The 23,796-nt window shown below is 35.5% G+C and overlaps 1 protein-coding gene across 5 annotated transcripts in view; it reads left to right on the forward strand.

Annotated features, from left to right (window-relative positions):
- Positions 1-23,796, forward strand: part of LOC136039222 (period circadian protein-like) — a 569,811-nt gene that overhangs the window by 470,288 nt on the left and 75,727 nt on the right. For all 5 annotated transcript variants that reach the window (XM_065722755.1, XM_065722758.1, XM_065722757.1 and 2 more), the window contains 5 exons: positions 344-504; positions 6,448-6,652; positions 9,253-9,471; positions 17,318-17,503; positions 18,585-18,739. In XM_065722755.1, coding sequence (XP_065578827.1) covers positions 344-504; positions 6,448-6,652; positions 9,253-9,471; positions 17,318-17,503; positions 18,585-18,739 — 926 coding nt within the window. The remainder of the gene's footprint in view (positions 1-343; positions 505-6,447; positions 6,653-9,252; positions 9,472-17,317; positions 17,504-18,584; positions 18,740-23,796) is intronic.

Here is a 23,796-nt window from a genome sequence, read left to right on the forward strand (position 1 = left end):
TCTTGGGATAGGCGTCTTGGGATTTCCGAGAGGACGATATTTCGAATCCTACTCTACTCAATTATTGGTTTGGGACGGAGATCAGTGGCGTTACTCTGCCAGTTTAGGTAGAGTAGACCCAGCTCTAAATGGGCACCTCGAGAAAGCTTGGGAAGGTAAACAGGAAGGGTATGAGAAAGCAGAGGATGGCTGGCCCCCATCCCCACCAATGTACTTCCTGGCTGAAGGGCCTTGAGACGGAGATTAACACCGCCGGTTCGGACCTTAAGAGCCTGTTGCCGCATCCTTTACCCTTTTTTTTTTACAGTGATTTAGGATATTTAACGATCATATTTATTTTCAGGTCGACTGAACCCAGAAGCAGCAAAGAAAGTAGCTAAAGAAGTAAAAATGGGACTGAAAGAGAAGGGACGAGACTGGAGAGCGCTGCTTGGACCAGACATTGTAACAGATATGTCTCAGTCATTTGCGTTTCTTGAGAAAGACCCATCCGTTAAGCGCAAGGTCAGTTTTTTCATTTTTCTAGACGTTGGCTCGTTTCTATGCTAAGCGGATTCACTGTTATTTTTTAAGAACCTTTCTGTTGTCAATTATGATCACTTGGTATCAATCTTCGTTTTTGGCTTCTGTCTAAAGGTAAAAATTCTGAGGAAAATACTGTAAAATCATTAACAGTTAAATTGGTATCAGCAATCAGCACCGAACTTTGTAACTGAGGTGTCGCAGTTATTTGCAAAAGACCCATCCTTTAAGCGTAAGGTCAGTTTTCTCATTTTTCTAGATGTTGGCTCGTTTCTATGCTGATCGAATTCACTGTTATTTTTTAAGAACCTTTCTGTTGTCAATTATGATAACTTTGCATCAATCTTTGTTTTTGGCTTCTGTCTAATCATAAAACATTCTAAGGAAAATGATGTAAAATCATTAACAGTTAAATTGGTATCAGCAATCAGCACCAAACTTTGTAACAGAGGTGTTGCAGTCATTTGCAAAAGACCCATCCTTTAAGCGCAACATCGGTTTTTTCTTTTCTATATTAGATTTTTTTTTTAAGGCAATGAAGCCCCAAAGGGCCAAATTCATATTTTGGAATAAAAAAAAGAAGAAAAAAACGGAAATACCAAAAAATTTAAAACGTCTATAATCTGGTTAAAGGATATGATTAAACATAATTAAATTTAGTATGATGTGATTTACAGAAGACAAAATTTTTTCATTGAGGGAAATGCTGTTATTGTTGTAGAAGTATTTTACTATATGTTATCAGTTATGCCGACTTGGTTTCAACTTCTTTTTTTGCTTCTGTATTAAGAAAAAACTTTCTAAGATAAATGTAGTTAAATCGGAACTTTCTAATTTATTTTATTGGCATCGGTCAGAATACGTTATTGGTTTTAGTAAATTATTAAATTTGTTAAATATCGAAAGGAACTGGCTACTACATGGTTCATTTTATTTTTCGCCATTATACTGAGTTTCGAAGATCGATTTGTTCCGAACTCCGAGAATCACTTCGGTCCTCTATCAAGGCTCGCTGGGCATAGGCCACTGTATTTCTATAAGTCTAATTCTAAATATTAATAATAACTCTCCATACAAACAAAGCTAATCCGCTTAATCTGTTCCTCATCCTCAGCTGTTTAATCCCTTCACCTAACACGCCTGCTAGGTTAGGTGATTAGGCTGAGCCAAGCCCAATGGAAGCTAACACGCTTAATTTGACCCTTATTCCCAGCTGTTTGGCCCCCTAACCTAACACGCCTGCTAGGTTAGGTGATTAAGTTCAGCCACGCCTGATGGACGTTAATACGCCAAACCTGCCCCTCATCCCCAGCTGTTTAATGCCCTCTAACACGCCTGCTAGGTTAGGTGATTAGGTTAAGCTAGGCCTAATGGAAGCTAACACGCCTAACCTGACCCTCATCCCCAGTTGTTTAATCCCCTTACCTAACACGCCTGGTAGGTTAGGTGATTAGGTTAAGCCACGCCTAATGGAAGCTAATGCGCCTAACCTAGCCCTCGTCCCCAACTGTTTTAAGCCCCTGACTTAACGCGCCTGCTAGGTTATGTGATTAGGTTTAGCCACGCCTAATGGAAGCTATTACGCCTAACTTGACCCTCATCCCCAGTTTTTTAATCCCCTTACCTAACACGCCTGGTAGGTTAGGTGATTAGGTTAACCCACGCCTAATGGAAGCTAATGCGCCTAACCTAGCCCTCGTCCCCAACTGTTTTAAGCCCCTGACTTAACGCGCCTGCTAGGTTATGTGATTAGGTTTAGCCACGCCTAATGGAAGCTATTACGCCTAACTTGACCCTCATCCCCAGTTTTTTAATCCCCTGATCTAATACGCCTGCTAGGTTAGGTGAATAAGCTAAGCCACGCCTAATAGAAGCTAATACGCCTAGCCTGATCCTCATCCCTGGCTGTTTAATCCCCTGACCTAACACGCCTACTAGGTTAGGTGAATAAGTTAAGCCACTCCTAATAGAAGCTAATACACCTAGCCTGATCCTCATCCCTGGCTGTTTAATCCCCTGACCTAACACGCCTGCTAGGTTAGGGGATTAGGTTAAGCCACGCCTAATGAAAGCTAATACGCCTAACCTGACCATCTTGCCCAGCTGTTTAATCTCCTGACCTAACACGCTTGCTAGGTTAGGCGATTAGGTTAAGCCACGCCTATGGAAGCTAATACGCCTAATCTGATCATCCTCTCTAACTATTTAATTATCTTTTACGATTGTTATCTTTCTTTTCGAATCTTTTCGACCGTAGGTCAGCATATCTTGTAGGAACCAGAAATACCTAGTAACTGTACGAGTTGTCGTGATTGTACCTTGTCTTGGTTGTACTCGGGTTTGGAACAGTCTGCTGACTAATATAAGAAAATACCCCTTCATCGATATCTTGAAACAGTTATGTTAAATATGTGTCTGCCTACAATTTAACTTTGTCTTTTCTTGGGGATTCACAAGGGGTCAACAAGTTTTTCTTAAAAAGGGCAAATTTTCATTCACTTTTTTCTCCACATGCTTCAGAGTTCCCCCCTTTTGCTAATTCCGTTTTCTTTGTTTGTAGTTCTTGAGTTACCTTTACCTTCTTTCTTTTTTATAGACCATGAAACTTTTGAGGGGTTTTAATGTCTTCGGTTTTAATTTTTAATTTTGGTTAGTTTTTGGTTTTAATTTGTATAATTTTACCTTTGATAGAAAATTTTACCTTTGCTACAGACTCTGTAACCATAGGCCTGAGATGCCGAGGACAGCGAGTGATGCAAATGGAGAGAGGCGACAAAAACTTACAAAATCATTTTTTTTTCTAGTCTCTATAAAATGATCTTTCTGCGAAGGGAGTGAAACGGTCTCTGCAGCATTCAGGAAGCCGAATTTTCAGTAATTAACATGATAAATCGTTTAATATTATAAAAAGAAAACGAGCTAATATTTTACGATAATAAACCTAAAAAAATATTATGTGCAAATCAAGAAGTTAAATTTAACCATATATACAGGTTCTTACCTAAAATCTGAAACAAAAACTTAGCTTGCAAGCAGAGAAACTGAATGACTTGATGAATGTTTCTTATCTAGAATTATATATCCGACATATTGCAAGCAGAACAGCTGAATGACTTGATGAATGTTTCTTATCTAGAATTATATATCAGATATATTGCAAGAAGAACAAATGAATGGCTTGATGAATATTTCTTATCTAGAATTATCTATCCGATATATTGCCAGCAGAACAACTGAATGACTTGATGAATGTTTCTTATCTAAAATTATATATCAGACATATTACAATATTTCTTATCTAGAATTATATATCCGATATATTGCAAGCAGAACAACTGAATGACTTGATGAATGTTTCTTATCTAGAATTATATATCAGATATATTGCAAGAAGAACAAATGAATGACTTGATGAATATTTCTTATCTAGAATTATATATCCGATATATTGCAAGCAGAACAACTGAATGACTTGATGAATGTTTCTTATCTAGAATTATATATCCGATATATTGCAAGCAGAACAACTGAATGACTTGATGAATGTTTCTTATCTAGAATTATATATCAGATATATTGCAAGAAGAACAAATGAATGGCTTGATGAATATTTATTATCTAGAATTATCTATCCGATATATTGCCAGCAGAACAACTGAATTATATATTCAAGATTATATCCAGTTCGAGTATGAACTTGTACGTACTATATTGATCTAACTTTATGTGTTGTAAAAATATATTAGACATTTATTCAATTATAAATTTTATCAGTCGGCTTCTAGGTGCAATTAAGTAAAGTGTGTTTACGTCTAATGGGATTTAATTCTGAGCTGCTCTCAGATGAGCAAAAAGAAAACCGAAAAAAGACAGCCACTTACTTGCTAGCGTTATGACTATTATCATTAGAAAAAAAGTCAATTACAACTAATGACGAGACTTGGGTATACGAGACTCGTATGGACGCGATCCAGAAACAAAGTCATGATCTTTGCAGTGGAATACACTTGATTCACCACAACCCAAAAAAGCTTGCCAAGTTCAGAGTCAAGCGAAGGTGACGTTGACTTTTTCGACTAACAATATGTTGTTCATCATGAGTATGCTCCAACTGGACAGATCTTAACAAAGGAGTACTACATTGATGTACCTCAGCGTTTACGAGACGCTGCGTGAAGAAAAAGAACCCGCTTTAAAGAGTATGGTAGTTAGAAACTGCATCATGATAATGCACCAGTCCAGGTTGGGTTGCAACTTTTGACCAAACATGATATCCAAGTTTTTAGTCAACCCCCTTGTTGACCAGACATAGATCCATGTGGTTTTTTTTCAAAGATAAAAATGGTGCTTAAGGGTAAACCGACCCTTTTCAAGATGTAGATGGAATAAAACAAATGCGACGGATCAAGTACGAGGAGTTTCTAAAAAATGACTTACAGAAGGGCTTTCAAAAATGGCAGGAAAGTTGTACATCATGCATAGGTTCAGAAGGAGCATATTTAGAAGGAGATTGAATGTAAATAACTTTATCCAGTAAATATGTATTTTTTTTTTAACAGTCTCGTTACTTTTTGGTTAGACTTCGTATATTTTCATTCTAGAATTGTATGTTCAGTCTATTAAAGAATCAAAAAGTAGCTTAACAAGACATGCAAGGTTTAAATAAATAAGTGAGAAATTGTGTAATTAAAAAAATAACCAAAAGGACAAATTTGGTTTTCAGCCAGTGGTAAAAAAAAAAGCGAAAAGATGTTTCAGCGCCTCCCTCAAGCTGTCTTCAAGTTGACAAGACAGGTGTATTTTGGCGCCATAAAAGGCATTTTTATGGGATTTTGTAATTTAGTGCCTTCGTCCAATGAAGGGATCGCATCCTGCAAAACGTTGATATGTGCAATTTGTCGTAGAATACCCAGTGTAAAATCTATTTAGTTTTTAAATGCTCAAATTTAGGGCTGAATTAAAATGGTAGTTTTTTTCTTTTTTTTTGTGTAGGTGGTAGTAAATGAAATAGCTAGTTTTTTAAAGTTTACAAGTTGGCAATACTGAAAGAACTTTTACAACGTCACCAGCGCAGATGGAACCAGAAGTCAGTGCCGTTAGTTGTCTTCAGAGTGCTCTGTCCTGGGCAAGGGCTGGAGCTTCTTCGAGGTCCTTGTTCCTGGTAGTAAGTTGACCTGGATGACTTCTGCTCCTTTTCTGCGTGATCTACGTCTGGGACGTCTTCAACCGTTTGTATTTTGATTGAGTCAAAGATGATTCAGGCGGGTATTTGGTTTGGCAGGCGAAGTATAAGACAATGCAGCAAGATAGACTCGAGCTGCTCAGGCATTTGTGTCAGTTTAAAGAACTGGAGGATCTCCATGTTCTGAACCCTGTATCATCCAGCGCATTTTATTTTGTGGTGGCGTTTTCGCTGAACAGCATCTGCGTCTGAACCATTGCCCAAGTCTCCGACGAGTACGTCATGCTGCTAGCTACAATGACAGAGTGAATTCGTGCTTTCGTGTGGTGGCTCATCTGGGCTTGTGAAATATTGTTCTCAGAAGACGACTGAAGACGACAGCCACCTTTCGTTTACTTGCTGATACTCCTACATCAAGATATCCATTTGGGCAGACAATTGAACCAAGGTAGGTGAACTGCGTGACTATCTCAACATACTGGCCACGCACTTCTGTAGGTGTCAGAGGGCCGGATGATGCCTTGTCCACAGGCATTGTTTTGCTTGAGACCAGTTTACATTTAAACCAAGTATACCTAAGGAGAGGGGATGAGGTTTATGATAATTTAAAAAATGAAAAAAAAAGTTAAATTTAAACCAGAGAACGTATTTTTAAGAAGGTAATTTAGAGATAAGAGATTGAATACTTGCTAAAAAGTGAATTTTGATAATTAATATATAAACAAAAATTGGTTTATTTTCAGGAATCTTTTATTGCCGCCCTCAGTTTGGAGAGTGGCTGTGTTGTTTATGTGACATCATCACTTGAAGAAAAACTCTTTTTTCATTGTGGCATGTGGACGGGACGGAACTTGCTTGATTTTTTACACCCAAAAGATCGTCTTGTCTTTACTAATTATGTTACTTCTGGATTGATGGGGGCACCGGGGTCTGCTGCCATCACAAGCCGTATGTATCATATATTGCATCTTATTAGTTTTATATAGATAAATTAATAGTTTGTTCATTATTTTATTTGTCTTTTTAATATTTTTGTGTCAGTGTTCAATATATCGTACTATTTTCAGTTTATATTATTATGTATTTTATCTTTTCGCTTCCTGAAAGTGTAAAATATAAACAATTAAAACTAATTTATATAGTTAAAACGAAAATACTTTAAAACTCAAATTCGTATAGTCATTCTTCTAACTTACACCACAAACTCGAAACTCCTGAACAAATAAGGTAGTATATGGTAACTTTTTAGCCAGAATACTAAAGGTCGTAACTACAAGAGTTTCCTTTAGGAGAACATAGTCGATTCTTACAGTTCTGTAATTGCTGAAAATAAGAATCCAAAGACTTATTTGTGTAGAAAAAATATGCAAGCATTTTCACAGACATTTTCAAGGTTTGTCTGTGTATGTGAGGGGGGGGGGGCTTTAGTGGAAAAGATCGTAAGGAAAATATTAGAAATTATTGTAATCTTGAGATCTCGGAGAGGAGTGAACTCGGAGCCCCCTCCCTTTTGACAAACCAATGCTGGAAATAGCAAGTTGAGTAGTATAATATTCATTGTATCGTACGAGTAAGATTGCCTTGTTACGTAAATCAAAACTGAAATCGAAACTGAACCGTAACTGAAATCGAAACTAAATCGTAAATCGAAACTGACAAAGTGAATTTCGATACATTAATTTCTGCTTGTTTGAAATTTTCTCTCCTTGTTTTTTGATAGAAAAAAATAAATCTTAGAACATTCTGGTGCTATAAACTGCTATCTCTTTCTATATTAGCATACTATTTCAGTTCTAGGAGAGGGCATCAGAAGAATGTTTTTTTGGGGGGAGAAGGTGGTATCCTCGATTAGCATTGTTTCGTGAATGACTCCATTTGGAACAATCTTGAGGAGCGAATTGGTCCGACCTGCGTGTTTGTGTTCAATGTAGGACTTTTTTTTAACACATTGTATAAAAGTAAAAATTGTATTAAAGTGTTTTACATAGCATCAGAAGTTATTTAATTAATTGTAAATACATTATGTTTCATAGTATAGGAAGTATGTAAATACATGGCATTTCCACAGTATGAAATTTTTTACAATCAGATATGTAGAAGAACGTAACTGCAAACACACATGCACGCACAAGCACAGAATTTAGCCTCTAGTAAAAGAATATTGGACCCCCCCCCCAAAAAAAAAAAGAAATTGGAGATATAGAGCAAAACCATCAAGGGACACAAACTTCTAGCTACATCTTGCTAGACCATACTATGTCCTAAGTTTCCTACTACATAGCTTTGCCCAACAAATCCTTCCTCAATCTGCTGTCGACTACGGGCTACATCATATTTAAATCCAGCCTTATGGCCATTAGGCTACTGCCCATTCTTGCCCTATCTCTTCTTTTTTCTTTATTACCTTAGGAATTATTCTTTATCTTCTAATTTAGGAAATTATGTCCATGGTGAAAATGATACAGTTAATTGTTATAGGAAACTCAAGATCTTTAATGTTAGCAAACTTCATGATTATCAACTTGTTATATTTGTATTTCAGAGTATTTATGGTTTGTCCCCTAAATTTTTTTGTGTTTACAAGGAATTCTTCACACCACAGTTATGAGACTAGAAATATGGATATGGATGGTATATGAGTGTCGCAGCTCTCAGAGGGGAAGTTTTGGTCCCAGGACCAGTTGCCTTATATTTTTTTTTTGCTACTTAAAAAGGCCACTAGAAGTTTTAATTTTATTTAGAAACGTTTTTATTAGTAATAAATCTACTTAACTTACAAATTAAGTTACATATCGAACTTCTTTTGCGGGACCAGTAGTGTGGAATTCTTTATCAACGAGTATAAGGTTATCTGAAAATGTTAGCCAGTTTAAGAGTAGACTGAAGAACTACCTTCTGGGAAGAGATTAAGTAAATATTTAATTGGGATGGCTTATTAAATTGTTCTTTAAGTATGATTTTTTTTCTTATTGAGATGGAATGTCCATTTGAAAAAATTTCTGATGGAATGTCGATTATTTCGGGGACAATTGTAGGAAATTGCAAAATTGATAGTGCTTTTCATTCCATCCCTACTCCCAGAAAAGCCCTCTGATTCTTTTTCATATTCTTCTTCTTTTTTCATTTAGCATTTCCACGATGTTTACAAATTTAGCTAACATGTGTTTGTGATGGCTATGACTTGCCCAATTGTGTGCTGTGCCAGAGTATTATCCAGATTTGGTTATAAACGAGTCTTTTTATTTGACAAAATTTCTGATGGTATGGCCATTAGTATAGGGATAATTATGGAAAATTGGGAAATTCATAGTGTTCTTCACCCCTCCCTAAATCGGAAAAATCCTCTGAATTTGTTTTGCACCATTGTAGTTTTAGAATTTTATTAAGCATGTCAACGATGCTTTTAAGGTTAGGTTCAATTTTATGAGTATTGAGGTAATGTGGGGAAATTGCGCAATTGATACTGTTTTCACCGTTCCCCACAAAAGAATCCCCTCATTTCTTTTTTTCTTGCTATTCTTTTTAAGCTATTTTATCATTTATTGCAGCCGACTCAGGTGACGTGTCAAAACCAAGTCTATGTGTTCGATTCCGACAATTTAAGAGTTTGAAGACTTTTGGTTTTTCTGTAATGGAAAAGAAAACCTCTTATCTTCCATTTAAGCTGAATTTGAAACTTCATAGAGACACCAAAGAAAATAATGATGAATCTGATGATGAAATGTTCATTCTTGTCCATGCTATTCCAATAAAAAGCGCCTATAGTCGTAAGTATTTTTAATAGCCTATAAGTATATAGGCTATTGGTCAAACTAAAACAACTTAAAAACAATTGGAAATTTTTTCTTCCAAGACAGTGGAATTCAATTCAGTGGAAATTTTGGCCCTATGTCCAAGGGTTGTCTTCAGCACAGCACCAGAAAAAAAGTATATATATATATCATGAAAAGAGAAATCACCAATGCAACAGCACAAACACACACACACACAAAAAAAAAAAAAAAAAAAAGACAGAAGGAGAAAAGGTAGACTGTTTTCCTAAATTAGTAATTAATATAGACCAGCACTTGAATGAGGCCTTAACCCTACTCATCCATACAATCACATAGGTCAAACAGCATAGCCATACACAATCAACCATAAAGAATAATCCATGGACAGGCAGTCATGTCGTCAATAAGTATAAGTCGTCATTTACCAAGCAATAGAAAAAATAATAAAGACAAATAATTCAGAGGCAACAACCCAACACAAGTATATATATGTATATATATATATATATATATATATATATATATATATATATATATATATATATATATATATATATATATATATATATATATATATATATATATATAACACAAAGAACAAAAATAATTGAATACAGGTTTTCAAAGTTAGTCTTGCTTTTTTGGCAGCTTGCCTCAAAGGCCTTTTTATAACTTGTTCAATATTACTATAAATTCGTTTAGTAAAATATTTTTTAGATCATTTTAAATTAAATTTGAGTGTTAAGAATTTAGCGAAGTCCCTATTTAAAGAAATATTATTCCCGATATAATTGATTGATTCTCGAACCACCTATTCTATCCCCAAATCATTACTAATGAGAGAAGATTTTTCAAAAAGTATTGTTTGTGTGGGGGGGGGGGAGGAGAATATTAAATATATTCTAGGCTAGAGCAAATTCAAAGGAGTTATTAGAACTATTAGAAATTAATGCATTTTCTATGTCTTCTTTATGCTGGTGTAGCCGTTATTCTAGATTTTGATGGGTCCTGCCAGCATATTAGTTGCCACAATCGCTGGGGATTTGGTAAACCCCTCTGTGGCGAGTAACTGGGGTTTTATCTTTACCGGAGTTTAAGAAATTAGTGATTTTCTATGTCTTCTTTATGCTGGTGTAGCCGTTATTCTAGATTCTGATGGGTCCTGCCAGCATATTAGTTGCCACAATCGCTGGGGATTTGGTAAACCCCTCTGTGGCGAGTAACTGGGGTTTTATCTTTACCGGAGTTTAAGAAATTTGTGATTTTATAATTATTAGTGAAAACTACATACAGAATATTTTTTGTGCAAAGATTTTTTAATTTTGCTGTGATTTTTGGAATGTACGGAAGATCGATAATATTTAAGGGCTTATCAAGAGCCTTACATTGTGATATATCTTCGATTTTACGGGAATGTCTCTGTAGTCTACGGTTAAATATACTTTTGACAAAATAATGACGAAGACCACACTGCCTTTCCATAATATAACAACAAAAGCGAGAATAATGAGGACTTTTTTCCCAAGACAGTGAATCAACAAAACCTATTTGAATATTTCGGCCTTATATCTAAGGGCCGTCTTCAGCAAAGAAAAAATAAAAAACAATAAAACACTTACAATAAAAATTCTCAGTTAAAAATCCATTGTTTTAAAATAGCCTTGGCATCATTACTTCTTAACGAAAAGTTCAGCCAAGACTGTCTGATAAAAGCTAACATTTTGCAAGATAAAAAGGTTCATTCATTTCACTAACTGTATTTATTAAAAAATTGGAATGATTTCTTATTGCGATATTTGCCTTCTCTGCAGCTAATCTGATAGTTCTTTTGATATTGGGCTTGTTTTTGTTCGTTCCTATTTTTGTTTTATTTTGAATTAGATTATTTTCTATAATTAATTTTGTGTACATAGGGTTGAGTGTGTATTCACCCAAGTCTCTATCTAGGGATGTGTTATTATTTAAGTTTCGTTTGATTTCGATTGCCTCACGGACAGTTTGTTTGATTCTTAGGTCATTGCTAATTAGAATTGTTTCATCAAATAGAACATAATGGTCTGGATTTTCAAAAATATGATTACTTAGAGCTGAATCGAAAGATATGGAGTTATTTTTATATTTTAATGCTTTTTCAATACTTTCTTTGTGTTGCTGCAATCTTGTTCCTAAATTTTGGTGGGTTCGACCAATGTAATAATTTCCACAACTACATGGTATTTGATACACCCCTCGTAGACGAGTAATTGGGGTTTTATCCTTACCAGAATTGACAAGATTCATTATACTTAAATTGCTTGTGAATACAACACGTAAATTGTTCTTTAAACAAACTTTTTTCAGTTTTAAAGTAATTTTCGGAATATAAGGTAGGTAAATCGTGCTTGTGGGTTTATTTGAATCATTTACTGGTGTGGGATTTAAGGCTTCAGAAGAATGTATCTTTAATCTTTGAGCAATAACAAAATTAAATTTTATTACAGACATACTTTTTGGCAATGGGTACCCAATCTCTCTCATAAATACTGTTTTACGAATAATTAACACATCTAAAAACGGCAATTTATTTTCAATTTCTAGGGTAAACTGCAAATATCTATCATAAGTATTAAGGTGCTCTAAGAAGCCTGAAGTTCAATTTCCCTGCAATTCCAAAGTGAAATAACGTCATTCATTTAGTGATCCCAATATACATGCTTAAGAAATAAGAATTAGTGCCCAATTTTCAAGGTTCTCGACGTAAATATTTGCCAGTAGCCCGGATAAAGGAGCTCCAATGAGTAACCCATTTATTTGCTGATAAAAGGAAGCACGAAACTGAAAATACACAGAAAACTTATTACAAATTTTAACTACTCATTAAAACTTCACAATCCATTCCTGTCGCCGAAAGCACGATTAAGTGCTAATTTCTTCTATTTGTTTTTTAATAATTGCTCAGGAAAGGCTTCATCTATATTCGTATACAGGAAGACAATGTCAAACTACTACCTATTGTTTTTTCTGAAATACTTGTGTTACTAAGTTTTTTAGCTAAATCTGCCGAATTCCTAATATAGGAATTTTGGGAATACAATCAAGGTTTGAAAGCTGTGCAAAGCCATTTTCTAATTTTAGAAGTGGGGACTTTAGTACATGCTTCCGATAGGTTTTAAAGGGATTACCTTGTGTATGTATTTTTGGCAAACCGTAGAATTTTGGACAGAAACTACCACGGGGAAAAAATTTATTATATAACTGTTTTGTCATTTTACTATTCTGTTTTAGGTTCTTTAATTCATTCATAGTATTATTAGCAAAGTGATCAGTAGGATCATGAGCCATTATTTTATATGTAGTTGTGTCATTAAAATGTGAAAGGATTTTGTCGTCATAGTCTGTCGTATCCATGACAACAAATGAATTGCTTTTGACTGCTTCGGTTTTTATAATAGATGGGTCTTTGCGGAGACTAGGTCATGTTTTTATGTCGTGCAAATTTTTTGGCTGAAAGAGATGAGACTTAACCGTTTTTTTGGCTGTTATAATGGGTATTTATGAGACAAGACCTAGCTTCTTAGAGTTAGAAACAGATGGGTAGCATATATGCAAAGCGGACTCTAGAGAGGAAACTATGTCTGCCACAGGAACTTGTTTCGGTAGAAATGAGAATTTTGGACCTTTTCCCGCTGTTTCGATTTCCTGGGGTTCCAACGTTCTAGAAGAGAAGTTAACAATAGGGGGTCCAAGAGTAAATCTTTGAGAATAAATACGGGTTTTCACCGAAGTTTCATTTCCCAAGTTTTCCAATTTTTTATAAAGTCGTTCCTTTGACAAGCGAAAATCACTGCTAAACAAATTCCTTTCTAATCTAACAACTTGAGAAAAATCAACAGTGGACAGGTTTTCCAAGAAAAAATTTTCCAAAGATTTTCTTTCTGAAGAAATAATATGTCTTTTTTGTTTTGAATAATATGGACTAAGGTTTTTAATGGTACTCTATGAGCGAATTGCGCTTCTTTCCAGGTATTTAAATGTAATTTATATCTTAAAGACTTGGGAATTAGATTTTAATGTCTGCATGCTATTTGTGTTATTGGTATATATAATAGCCTATACGTGTATTTTAATCGCGTGATAGCCCATTTGTGCTACTTGTATTTTTGTTTCTAATGAACTGTCCGGAAACCGTAGTATTGCTGCTTTTCGGTTCTACCAAATTGTCCTTTTTCTAGCCAAGCTGTGGAACGGTAAGGTGACATATAAACAATAGCCTAGAAACTGTGCTGTTGGTGTATTTTGCCTTTAGCACAATATCTTGTTTGTAACAAAGCTATGGAACAACAAATGGGACATGAAAAAAAAATGTCTGGAAATACCGGGGTTGTTTTTTTTTTTTTTTTTTTTTTTTTTTTTTTTTTTTTTTTTTTTTTTTTTTTTTTTGATAATGTATCCTGTTTTTAACAAAGAAAAAATGAATGGGACCTTATTGAATTAAATTAAAAAAAAATAATTTTTTTAATTGAAAGCAAGGAGTGACATTAAAACTTAAAATGAACAGAAATTATTCCGTACATGAAAGGGGCTGTCCCCTCCTAAGTGCCCTGCTCTTTACGGTAAAGTTTTTTATTGTTTTAAAATGATGAGTTGTGAGAAAGAGTCAAACTTCAGCGTAAAGAACGGGGCGCTGAGAAGGGGACAACCCCTTTCATATACGGAGTAATTTCTGCTCGGTTTGATTTTTAATGTCGCTTCTTACTTTCAGTTAAAAAAACACGTTTTTTTATTTAATTTCTGAATATTTTTGAATTAATGCAGGTTTCGATTTTGGCTCACCGAACATGTATAATTAAAGCGAAGTTTCCATATTAATTTTACTTTTTTGGCTTTTGAGTTTTAATCGGAGAATTAAAAATTGGAGGGCCGAGCTACCCTCGCATTTTTTTGGTTAATTAAAAAGGCCGCTAGAACGTTTAATTTTATATACGAACGTTTTATTAGTAATAAACATACATAACTTAACAAATTAATTTACGTAACGAGCTTCTATACTCGTATATTTTATTATGTATATGAGGGGGCTCGCCCCCTCGTCAATACCTCGCTCTTTGCACTAAAGTTCGAATTTTGTTCCAATTCTTTAAGAATGATCCCTGAATCACAAAGGCCGTTTAACTAGAATAAATAGTTTTTTTTTGAAATTAATAAAAGTACTTTAGCGTAAAGAGCGAGGTATTAAGGAGGGGACGAACTTCCTCATATACGTAATAATTTCTGTTTGTTTGAAGTTTTCATGTTGCTCCTTGCTTTTAGTTGAAAAAGTTGTTCTTTTATCTATTTTCCGAACGTTTTTGAACTAATGCAGGTTTTGATTTTAGCTCACCGTACATGAAAAATTAAAACAAAATTTGCATACCAACATCATTTTTATTGGCTAAATGGCTTTCTCAAAGTTTTGAGAAAAAACGGTCGGGGGGGGCCTAGTTGCCCTACAATTTTTTTGCTCCTTAAAAAGGCGACTAGAAGTTTTAATTTTATTTAAGAACGTTTTTATTAGTAATAAATATACCTAAGCTATATATCGAACTTCTATTCGTATATTATTATTACGTATGTGAGGAGGTTCGCTCCCTTGTCAATACCTCGCTCTTTACTCTAAAGTTTGAATTCGGTTCCAAATCTTTAAGAATAACCCCCTGAATCACAAAGGCCGTTTAATTAGAATAAATAGCTCTTTCAAAATTACTAAAAATACATTAGCGTAATGAGCGAGGTATTGAGGAGGGGACGAACCTCCTCATATACGTAATAATTTCTGTTCGTTTTAAGTTTTAATGTTGCTCCTTACTTTCAGTTGAAAGAAACTTTTTTTATTTAATTTCTCGTAGTTTTTTTTTAATAATGCTAGAAAATCCAGCCTCCCTTGATGGAAATTCTCTTCCCCCGTGGTAAATTCCTCCATGGAAAGATCCTCTCACGTAACGATCACCCCTAGGAAAAAAAAACAAATAATCTTTCTTCTGGCAAAAAATACAAAATTCCACATTTTTGTGAAGCCTCTACAGTAGGATTCTCTAATACGCTGAATCTAATGATGTGATTTTCATTAAGATTCTGTGACTTTTAGGGGATGTTTTCCCCATTTTTAGAAAATAAGGCAAAGTTTCTCAGGCTCGTAACTTTTGATGGGTAAGATTAAACTTGATGAAACTTATATATTTAAAATCAGTAAGCGTTTTTTAGAGTTTCGGTTACTATTGAGCTAGTTTACTCCTTACTACATTTCATTACCACGAACTGTTTGATTTCCGAATTTCTTGACTCGTGCACAGCTTTCTGCTCGTGACAGAATTGATTCTGCTACAGAATTAGAAAATGGACATAAAAATAAGGTCTTTAAACCTGGGGGTTGGTCTGTTTCATTTTGTGTTTTCTGTTTATTTTTCTTAATTGGTGTTAGACCGCTGTTTTTTCCTTTTGCTTTTTTTGGAAAAAAGTTTTCTTGTGAAAAAAATATTTTTGTAAAAAAAAAAGAAAAAAAAACAGAAAGAACAGTCATCGAAACGAACATACTAATTTGTTTCGAGCTGGGTCGTAAACAGGATTTGGTGGCGGGGGAGATACTAAAGACTTTTATTTGGGGTGGGGGTGGGCTACCAAAAAAAAGAAGAAGAAGGGATTTAGCTTTATTGGACTTTGCCCGAAGGCCTCAAATAAGGATTTTTTTACGTAAATTATTAAGAACAGTTTACGAGGTGGAGAACTATCTTCCGGTTTTTTTTAGTTATCTTTCGGTATTAGGGTTCTTTACCCGCATTTTCATGACCAATTTACTTGCTGGAAAATATTTTGGGGGAGGACGGTGGGCAAAAATCAGTAACTTTTTCTGGGGCCCTGACTTTAAGTTACTGGTGGAGATTCGTTGGGTAATAGGACAAAGATGGGGAGAGGGGTCTCTGGTATGTCTTACTAACTGTGTCATCACACAAAAGTCATTTTAACAGTGCGTCTCAATAAAATGTAAAAACAAATTTATGCCGATATTGATTGTCTGATTATATCAAATTGAAATTACTGTCTGCGCTTTGTCAAAATAGAAATAAATCATCAAATCAAAATTGGTTTTGTCAAACTAATAATGATAACCAATATTCAACAATTTAAGGCAAGCCTCACCTTAGACCTAAGTTCCGCCGGTGCCGCTAGAGGCACCCAGGGCATCAAGGAAGAACCTCAAGTCATCCCTCAAGTTTACTGCAGCTACAACGTCCTCTCACTCTGGCCCGGTGTGGATATTCATACTGCGTAGTCTGCCTGATAGTTACGCTTTAGTGTGTTTTTCGCCGTCCCCTTTGAAGGGTGCCTTCCATATACTAGTAAATGACTGCTAATGGAAAATCTGTTGTTAATAAAAAGAATCATAAAACTGTTTCTTATGCATTGAGGGAAATTCGGTAAATTTATTATGAGGGAAATTCGGTAAAAGCTGGCAAATGCCAGCTTTGTTTTAATATTACCTGGTAAAGAAAGGCTTGGAAGTTTTTGTAGAAAATTTGGGAAATGAAATTTTGTGGTAATCCCAATTGGTAAAATGGTTTCCGATCCTTGATATAATTTTTAGTTATGTTGAAAATTCTGATATTGTTTAGTTCCCTGTGTTAAATTCCCAAGTACTTGAATTTGGGGTTTCCAATCATGCAGATTGAAAATCTTTTATAACTCTGATTTTTTCATGCTGTAACGTGTTAACCTGTCTGTTAATTTCTGTCCATATGCTCACTGTTCTATATAGGGGCCTTTACCCCGGGACTATTTATGTGGGACTATAGGACCCGGGACTATATATGTGCTATTTTGTTTATAGATTCGGATCAAACATTTTCTACTGGCAAGTTCAGTCTTCGCCACAATTCCGCCTCTAATTTTAACGAAGTGGACCCTGCAAGTATCCCTCTTCTTGGCCACATGCCACAAGATTTAATTGGTATCTCTGCTTTGGATTTTTATCACCCTTCAGACTTAGCGGTTTTAAGAGATACATACTCTGCAGGTATGACGGAGAGAATATATCTAGTTTTTTACGTTTCATCTTTTTCTTTTTTGTAGTTTTGGATTTAGTCCATTTATATTTTTTTTTGTCTATATCTCTTTTCTGTTTTGATTTTATTTTTCTTATGCGGAGCAAATTGTGTGAGCTTGGGTGCATTTCTAATGAATAGAGGTTAAAATAGACAATTGTTTTGGATAAAATAAACGAAATGTTGAAGAGACGCGGAATTAAAACGGAATGTATAGACAAAACGATATCCAAGTTTTTTTTTGCAAAACTTCCCGCGTAAAAAAGTCCTAAAAAACTTATTGTGCGCCAAATTTATTTTTATTATGATAAAAACGACTAGGTATAATAGTTGAGATGGTGTAAAAAAATTATTTTGCCCTCATTAAATTTAGAGGTGGATCTGACAATGTTTACTTGTTTATGTATTCAGACTCGACTTGCCAACACCGCCGTATACTAGAAACCTTTTTTCACATCTCTTTCACAGTTCTTTAATTTACCAAAATTTTAATTTTTCAATATGTTTGGATGTTTGTCTGGCAATATTAACCGTGTTAATTCTTCCAAATAGAGAGAGAGAATACCTAAGATAGAAATTTTGTTATTAAGACCTATTTTCTTTTTTATATGCAAGTTTTGCTAAGTTTTTAGCCAACTATTCACCGCTTTGCACAAGACCGGATCAAAAGGATGGTTCAAAAACTGGATATTTTTGGATAAAAAAAGCGGGAAAAGTTGTGGTATAGCATTTACCGCCTGAGTAATATTTGATCTTGGTAATATTTTGCTTGAATTTTCACTATTTCTTGAAATCCACTTTCTCAATGGAAAAACCAATAGAAAATGTCTTGTGGAAATGCTATTAACGCATAGACCCAAAACGAATGGGTGAATTATAAGAGTGGAAACCGGACTGTCGTCGATAAAGTCACCAACGCTCTCTGACATTTAAATTAAAAATTAGTTTCCTGATTTTCCTTTTTTATGATTATGGGTCTTTACATTTCTACTTAACCAATTATGATCATATTTATTTGCACTATTCTTAGTACTTTATCGTTCGTTATTTTAGTTATAAAACGACGAGGGCAGCCGATACGATCTATGCCCTACCAGTTCAAAGCTCAGAATGGCTGTTATGTACTTCTTGAAACCGACTGGTCCTGCTTCGTTAATCCCTGGTCAAAGAAGCTTGAATTTGTGGTTGGGAATCATAAAGTGGTGAAGGTATCGAATCTCTCCTTTTTTTTTAAAAACCCCTTTTTCTTTTTTTTTTATCTCTTTTCTTGTTAGAAAGGGATTGAAAAAAAAAACTGACTGGTCCTACTACGTTAATCCCTGGTCAAAGAAGTTTGAATTTATGATTGGGAATCGTAAAATGGTGAAGGTATCGAATCTCTCTTTTTTTTTCTTTTTTTTTTACAGACCCCTTTTCTCTTTTTTTTATCTCTTTTCTTGTTAGAAAGAGAGTGAAAAAAGAAACTGACTGGTCCTGCTTTATTAATCCCTAATCAAAGAAACTTTAATTTGTTGTCGAGAATTATAAAATGGTGAAGGTATCAACTCTATCCTTTTGTTTTGTTTTACGGCCCTATTTCTCTTTTTTTGTAATCTCTTTTTCTTGTTACAAAGAGATTGAAAGAAACCCGACTGGTTCCGCTTCGTTAATCCCTGGTCAAAGAAACTTGAATTTGTGATTGGGAATCATAAAGTGGTGAAGGTATCGAATCTCTCTTCTTTTTTTTTCTTTTTTTCTTACAGACCCCTTTTCTCTTTTTTTTATCTCTTTTCTTGTTAGAAAGAGAGTGAAAAAAGAAACTGACTGGTCCTGCTTTGTTAATCCCTAATCAAAGAAACTTTAATTTATGGTCGATAATCATAAAATGGTGAAGAAATCAACTCTATCCTTTTGTTCTGTTTTACGGCCCTATTTCTCTTTTTTTTAATCTCCTTTTCTTGTTACAAAGAGATTGAAAGAAACCCGACTGGTTCCGCTTCGTTAATCCCTGGTCAAAGAAACTTGAATTTGTAGTTGGGAATCATAAAGTGGTGAAGGTATCGAATCTCTCTTCTTTTTTTTTCTTTTTTTCGTACAGACCCCTTTTCTCTTTTTTTATCTCTTTTCTTGTTAGAAAGAGATGCTTTTTCCTTTTGTTCTGTTTTACGGCCCTATTTCTCTTTTTTTAATCTCTTTTCTTGTTACAAAGAGATTGAAAGAAACCTGACTGGTTCCGCTTCGTTAATCCCTGGTGAAAGAAGCTTGAATTTGTAGTTGGGAATCATAAAGTGATGAAGGTATCGAATCTCTCTTGTTTTTTTTTTTCTTTTTTTCTTACAGACCCCTTTTCTATTTTTTTTTATCTCTTTTCTTGTTAGAAAGAGATGCTTTTTCCTTTTGTTCTGTTTTACGGCCCTATTTTTTTTTTTGTAATCTCTTTTTCTTGTTACAAAGAGATTGAAAGAAACCCGACTGGTTCCGCTTCGTTAATCCCTGGTCAAAGAAACCTGAATTTGTAGTTGGGAATCATGAAGCGGTGAAGGTATCAAATCTCTCTTTCTGTTTTGTTTAGAGACCCTTTTTCTCTTTTTGTGTGATACGCAAGGAGCTGGATTTCGATCGACTGGAACGGCTATAGAAAATCGATTGGCTGGGTGCCCTCACATTTCTAAGAAGGATTTTAAGAAGAGAAAACGAGGAGTGAATGGTTATCGGCTTGATGCAGCCAACTTATTGGTCTGTTGCACCCAACCATCTCAGCCTAGATCCACTAAGAGTGGTTGAACGAAAAGGGAGGGGGCAGATCGGAAATACGGTGGTGCAGCAGAAGCATCCGCTATGGAATACAACCGGTATATGGGTGGTATATACAACCGGTGTTTCCCCCTCCAACTTCCCCCCCCCCCCAATGTCAACGGATCTGGTCGGGATTTGAAATAAGAGCTCTGAGACATGAGTTCCTTCTAAATATCAAATTTCATTAAGATCCGGTTACTCGTTCTTAAGTTAAAAGTACCTCTATTTTTCTTATTTTTCCAAAATAACACCCCCCAGCTCCTCCAAAGAAAACGGATCCGTTCCAATTATGTCAATCACGTATCTAGAACTTGTGCTTATTCTTCCCATCAAGTTTCATCCTGATCTCTCCACTATAAGCGTTTTCCAAGATTTCTGTTTCCTCCCTCCAACCCGCAATGTCCCCGGATCCAATTTGAGTCGAAAATGGAGCATCTGAGACATAAGATCCTTCTATATATCAAGTTTGATTAAGATCCGATCACCTATTCTTAAGATAAAGATACTCCAATTTTCACGTTTTCTAAGAATTCTGGTATCCCCCTCCAACTCCCCCCAATATCACAGGATCTGGTCGGAATTTGAAATAAGAGCTCTAAAGAACAAGATCCTTCTAAATATCATATTTCATTAAGATCTGATCACCCGTTTGTAAGTTACAAATACCTCATTTTTTCTAATTTTTCAGAATTATTTCCCCCCCCCCCCCCAACTCCACCGAAGAGAGTGGATTCGGTCCAGTTATGTCAGTCACGTATCTTGGACTTGTTTTTGTTCTTCCCACCCAGTTTCGTCCTGATCTCTCCGCTTTAAGTATTTTCTAATATTCCGGTCCCCCTCCCCAACTGCCCCCGCCCAATGACGCTGGATCCGGTCGGGATTTAAAATATGAGATCTGAATTACGAGGTCCTTCTAAATATGAAGTTTCATGAAGATCCGATCACTCCTTCGTAAGTTAAAAATACGTAATTTTTTCTAATCTGTCAGAATTAACCCTCCCCCCCCCCAACTCCCCCAAATAGAGCGTATCCGTTCCAATTATGTCAATCACGTATCTAGGACTCCTGCTTATTTTTCCCACCACGTTTTATCCGATCCCTCCACTCTAAGCATTTTCCAAGATTTTAGGTCCCCCCCCCCAATGTCACCAGATCTGGGCGGGATTCAAAATATGAGCTTTGAGACACATTACCCTTCAAAATATCAAATTTCATTGAGATCCGATCACCTGTTCGTAAGTTAAAAATACCTCATTTTTTATAATTTTTCAGAATTAACCCTCCCCCCCCCCCCAACTACCCCAAAGAGAGCGGATCCGTTCCGGTTATGTCAATCACATGTCTAGGACTTGTCAAGGACTTTTTTTTATTTTTCCCACCAAGTTTCATCCCGACCCCCCAACTCTAAGCGTTTTCCAAGATTTTAGGTTCCCCCCCCCCAATGTCACCAGATCCGGTCGGGGTCTAAAATAAGAGCTCTGAGACACGATATCCTTCCAAACATCAAATTTTATTAAGATCTGATCACCTGTTTGTAAGTTGAAAATACCTCATTTTTTCTAATTTTTCCGATTTAACCGTCCCCCCACTCCCTCCCAGATGGTCGAATCGAGGAAACAACAATTTCTAATTTAATCTGGTCTGGTTCCTGATACTTCTGGCAAATTTCATCGTCCTAGCTTACCCGGAAGTGCCTAAAGTAGCAAAACCAGGACAGGTAGACCGACAGACGGACAGAATTTGCGATCGCTATATGTCACTTGGTAGATACCAAGTGCCATAAAAAGCCACTGAGCTACTGTGAGAAATGTGATGTCAGCATCTGTACTGGCTGTTTTGTGTCTTACCACACTAATTTTTTATTTGTTTTGGTTTTGTATTGCGTTTAATTGAATCTTTGGTATCAAAAAGTATTTTAGTGAACCTGTGTATATTCGATACCACAAGAGCCCACTGTCCTATGATTAGGACAGCTTGCATATTCGAAAACCGAAATAGGAAAAATCTGCAAATGCATTTTTGGCTTACTTATGTGAAAGAAAGAAACTGGTGAAAAAGGCAACTAAAATCTCCGATATTTTTTCTTGGGCCTTAACGGATTAATCCCTGGTCAAAGAAACTTGAATTTGCCGTCGAGAATTGTTAATCGGTAAAGTTATCGAATCGCTCTTTTTGGTTTGGTTTACGGTCCCTTTTTCTCTTTTATTAATCTCTTTTCCTTGTTAGAAAGAGATTTAAAAAAAACGACTGATCCTGCTTCGTTAATCTCTAGTCAAAGAAACTTGAATTTGTGGTCGAGAATCATAAAATGGTAAAGGTATCGAATCTCTCTTTTTGTTTTGTTTTTACGGTCCCTTTTTCTCTTTTTTAATCTCTCTTTCTTGTTAGAAAGAAAAAAAAAACGACTGGTCCTGATTCGTTAATCCCTGGTCAAAGAAACTTGAATTTGCGGTCAAGAAGCATAAAGTGGTGAAGGTGTCGAATCTTTGATTTTCTTTTGTTTTACGGTCCCCTTTTCTCTTTTTTGTAAATCTTTTGTTCTTGTCAGAATGAGTAAAAAAAAAGTGAATGATCCTGCTTCGTTAATCCCTGGTCAAAGAAACTTGAATTTTCGGTCAAGAAGCATAAAGTGGTGAAGGTATCGAATAGCTCTTTTTGTTTTGTTTACTGTGCCTTTTTCTCTTTTTTTAATCTCTTTTCCTTGTTAGAAAGAGATTTTTAAAAACCGACTGATCCTGCTTCGTTCAAAGAGACTTGAATTTATGGTTGAGAATCATAAAATGGTGAAGGTATCGATTCTCTATTTTTGTTTTGTTTTACGGTCCTTTTTTCTCTACTTTTTTACTTTTTTACTTTTTTAATCTCTTTTTCTTGTTGGATAGAGATTTAAAAAAACCGACTGATCCAGCTTCGTTAATCCTTGGTAAAAGAAACTTGAATCTGTAGTCGTGAAGGTATCGAATTTCTTATCTTATTTTGTTTTAAGGTCTCATATATATTACATATGCTAGAGGTCAACTGTTGAATGAGTCTCTTTAGGTCTAAAGATAGCGTTGACGTAGAAAGCAGCAAGCAAACGAAGAAAATCAATCTTTTTCTGTTGTTTTACCTTCTCTTTTCTCTCTTTCTCTTGTTTATGGGTTTATGGGTTGCAATTCCAAATTCCATGACACGTCTAATTGTTACAAGTGCTATGTATTTCCAAAAATATGTTTATGTACATACAGAAGGAGGGAGTACAGGAGACTGGCCCAGCTGTTGAAAAAGTGTGTTTACCACTTTACATCCATGAAGTCGTGCTACCATTATTGCAACAATTTTGTCATAGCGCTAAGCCACCCAGGACTGACCGGCTAAATTACTGTCCTCCACTCCACTTGACTCAGATCTTTTGCTTTTGCCACTTCCCATGGGATACCCCAATGCTCTAAGTCTTTTTATTGTAGATTAACCTCGGGTTAATATGGGATCACCAGTCGTTCTCTTACCA

This window comes from Artemia franciscana, chromosome 19 (genome assembly GCF_032884065.1).
Source record: "Artemia franciscana chromosome 19, ASM3288406v1, whole genome shotgun sequence".
Classification (NCBI taxonomy): domain Eukaryota; kingdom Metazoa; phylum Arthropoda; class Branchiopoda; order Anostraca; family Artemiidae; genus Artemia; species Artemia franciscana.